Source organism: Condylura cristata, unplaced genomic scaffold, assembly GCF_000260355.1.
Source record: "Condylura cristata isolate star-nosed mole 26May11 unplaced genomic scaffold, ConCri1.0 scaffold00032, whole genome shotgun sequence".
In the NCBI taxonomy this organism is placed as follows: Eukaryota; Metazoa; Chordata; class Mammalia; order Eulipotyphla; family Talpidae; genus Condylura; species Condylura cristata.
Window position 1 is genome coordinate 20031022 of NW_004567133.1, and position 3264 is coordinate 20034285.

General features: G+C 68.6%; 2 protein-coding genes across 2 annotated transcripts in view; both read right to left on the reverse strand.

The window, feature by feature from the left end:
- Positions 1-346, reverse strand: part of AMDHD2 (amidohydrolase domain containing 2) — a 6385-nt gene extending 6039 nt beyond the window's left edge. Inside the window, exon 1 of the mRNA XM_004691813.2 lies at positions 330-346. Coding sequence (XP_004691870.1) covers positions 330-346 — 17 coding nt within the window. The remainder of the gene's footprint in view (positions 1-329) is intronic.
- On the reverse strand, positions 4-1111 carry ATP6V0C (ATPase, H+ transporting, lysosomal 16kDa, V0 subunit c; the record flags this gene model as incomplete). The annotated part of the gene is made up of 2 exons (XM_012731828.1): positions 4-666; positions 765-1111. Coding segments are annotated over 2 exons (552 nt in total), but the record flags the coding sequence as incomplete, so codon positions are not given.
- Positions 1112-3264: the final 2153 nt, after the last annotated feature.

Consider the following 3264-nt stretch of genomic DNA (forward strand, 5'->3'; position numbering starts at 1 on the left):
GCGGCCGGTCACATCCGAGAACTTTATTGGACACAGCTCGGCGCCGGCCGCAGGCCCGGCCCGCCCGCGGCGGAGGGTGGCTGGGCCGAGGAGTCCGGGAGCGAACGTCACCCCACGACGCGACACTACTGAGGGGGCTATGTGCTTGGAGACAGGTGCTCCAGACGCACGAACAGGTCAATCTTTATAAATAAACATCCAGTGAAGAGAAAATGACAACTCTAAGCATCCTTATACACAGAGCACTGGAGGGCGGGCGGCGGGCGGGGCCCGGAGGGGCACGCACGGGAGGGCGGGCGGGCGGGGGCAAGGCCGGACAGACGACGGGCACTGGGACACGGCGCATTTACAAGACCAGCTACTGGGGGCGCGGCCCCGTGCGTGCGTGTCGGGCTGTTCGTTCTGGAATGAGGAGGGTGGTCTTTACATCGGATTCTGTGGCTGGTGGGCTCGGGGAGGGGCTACTTTGTGGACAGGATGAGGGCGACGATGAGCCCGTAGAGGCCCAGCACCTCGGCGAAGATGAGGATCAGGATCATGCCCACGAAGAGCCGGGGCTGCTGGGCGGTGCCGCGCACGCCGGCGTCCCCCACGATGCCGATGGCGAAGCCGGCCGCCAGCCCGCTCAGGCCCACGCTCAGGCCCGCGCCCAGCTGCAGGAAACTCCTGGGGAGGGAGACACGGTCAGTGGCAGTCCCGGCCCAAGCCCCCTCGCCAGGTCCAGCAGCCTGGCCTGGGCGGGTCCCGGCAGACCCAGCACCCACCTGTAGAGAGTGATGCCATCATTCAGGGAGTTGGCGATGAGGACGGCCACCACCAGCCCGTAGATGGCGATGATGCCTGCCATGACCACGGGGATGATGGACTTCATGATCAGCTCTGGCCGCATGACGGACATGGCGGCGATGCCTGTGCCACTCTTGGCCGTACCATAGGCGGCGCCCAGGGCTGTGGAGGGAGAGGAGGTGAGCAGAGCCCAGGCCAGGTCCAGGGCGGGCTGTGGGACCCTCGTCACGAGGGTCACCACAGGAAAGAGGGAGCAGAGGGCCCCAGGAGGAGCAGCCTCACCTGGGCACTCACAGCCACCCCTCTGTCCAGTGCTGCTCTGCAGTCAGCCCCACCCAGAGGAGCCAGCAGTGGGGGGAGTGGGGGTGTGTGTAGGGTTAAGGGCCCGGGCCAGGTCAGCTTGCACGCAGCACCTGGGGACTGCAGCCACGTAGTGGGAAGCCAACCTAGCAAGCTCTGTCCCGCACCACCCTGGCCCAGAGACACCTGCTGGGGGCACCCTGGCCTTGAGGCCGGGCCTGGCCTTCGGAGACAGCACCATGAACACCAGGGCGCGTCCGCTGGGCTTTGGAAGCCTGCGCTTCCTCCTAGCTCCCTGCTGTTTAGTGGAGTCTGCCCAGGGCAGCCAGGGGCCCCGGGGCTCTTCTGGCCCTTGCCAGCCTCCCAGAGGCCCGGGAGCTGCCCAGAGGAGCAGGGGTCAGAGCAGAGGGCCAGGACAACCCCTTGCGACCCTGGGCAGCTCCCTGCGCCATCAGGCGGCCTAGCTGTGCTCACCGGCAGGGGGCGCCAGAGGCGGCGCGAGCACCCAACCCCTGGCTAGGTCTGGAGAGCAGGGGAGGGGGTCTCACTGTCTAGGTGAGGGGCTGAGGGGGGCGAGGCGGTGGCAGGTGGGGCATGGCCTCCAGACACCCAAGCCCACACGCTGCCTGCAGCCGGGGCTCGGGGCCCTTCTCCGAAGCCTTTCCCGGAACTGTCCTGTCAGGCATCTGCGGGCTTCCTGCTGCAGGCCGGTCTGCGCCAGGGCCAGCGCCACACTCCTGACCCGAGAGAGGGCACAGCGTGGTGCCGGGCTGGAGACTGGTCGCCAGAACTCGGCATCCGGCTGTAGGCCCGAGAGGCTGGAGAGGAAACTGGCTCCAGCTGACCACGCGGCTGGGGGGCACGGAGAGGACCCAAAGGAGGCCCCTTGGACTGGGAGAGCAGCTGGGCCGCCAGGCCCACAGGCCCGGAGCAGAGGCCGCACTTCTGGGAACGCCCACAGCGCAGGGTGCCCCAGCAGGAAGTCGGAAAACGGGGAGAGGAGAAACTGACAGCTTCGTGGAAGACGAGGGGTCTGTCGCCAGTCACCCACGAGGGGGAGACAGCTGCGCCATGTGCTCCGGCTCAGTCGGCGCCGGGGGCCGGACGGCGTGGAGGTGGCTGGCAGCGCCCCACACCCGAGAGCCTGTCTGGGGAGGCGGGCGAGCACGTCTTGGGAAAAAGGGTGCAAGGGGCAGGAAACCAGTCAGAGGCTGGTCCGGCTGCCCGAGCAGCGGCGCCCAGTGGTTCCCGCCTTCAGTCCTGTGGCCGCTCCCGTCTGAAGGCCCCAGCAGCCTCGGAGGGAGAGGAGCAGGGGAGACCGGAGACTGAGGGAGGCCGGGCACAGAAAGGGGCCGCGCGTGGTGACCGCCAGGGTTCAGGTCCACCTGGACACGGACCCGGCGCTGCTCACTGGTCTCCCCCAGGGCCCGGCACGCGGCGGGAGCATCCAGGCCTCCACACAGCAACGCTCAGGTGGCTGGAGTCGAGGCCCGGGAGGCCGGCCGCTGGCCAGAGCTGACGAGGCCGGCCAGCTGCCTGCGGGGAGGTGCAGGACACGGCAGGCCCAGGGATGTGGAAAGAGCAGCCGGGCGGGAAGGGGAAGTCCAGACCACTTCTCCACCTGACCCCTTCCTCCACACGACGGGGAGGGCAGGGCTCACTCAGCAGCTCGTGACCGGCGGGCAGGCCCAGGCAGAGCGCGGCCCCGCCAGCACAGCCCCAGTATTTACAGTCAGCAGGGCCTGTTTGGAGTTCAAACCCTCCACATGCCTGCGTGGGGAGCCACCCCTCGCACCAGGGAGGGCAGGGCAGGGCAGGGTCATCAAACCAAAACCAGACTGACTGCGACCAGGCCAGACCAGTCCCGGGAGCTGCAGCCCGGCTGGGGCTCCACTCCGGGGTCACACACCCGGGGACTGGCTGGCCCCAGGGCCCTTCTCCGGGGTGGGCCGCTGTTCACCAAAGTGGACACCCCAGAACCCAACTGCTGAGACCCAATTTCGAAAGCAGGGCGCCACCAAGAACCCCGGAGGGCCCCTTCCGAGGGGCTGGGCCCCCTTCCAATAGGGGGCGTCACTCATTCATTCGTCCCCTCACTCAGGCACGCAGGCACCTGGCGCCTGCCTGCAGGGCCCCGGCAGGGAAGGGGGCCGGAGCCTTCCCGCCGCCCTCCGTGCC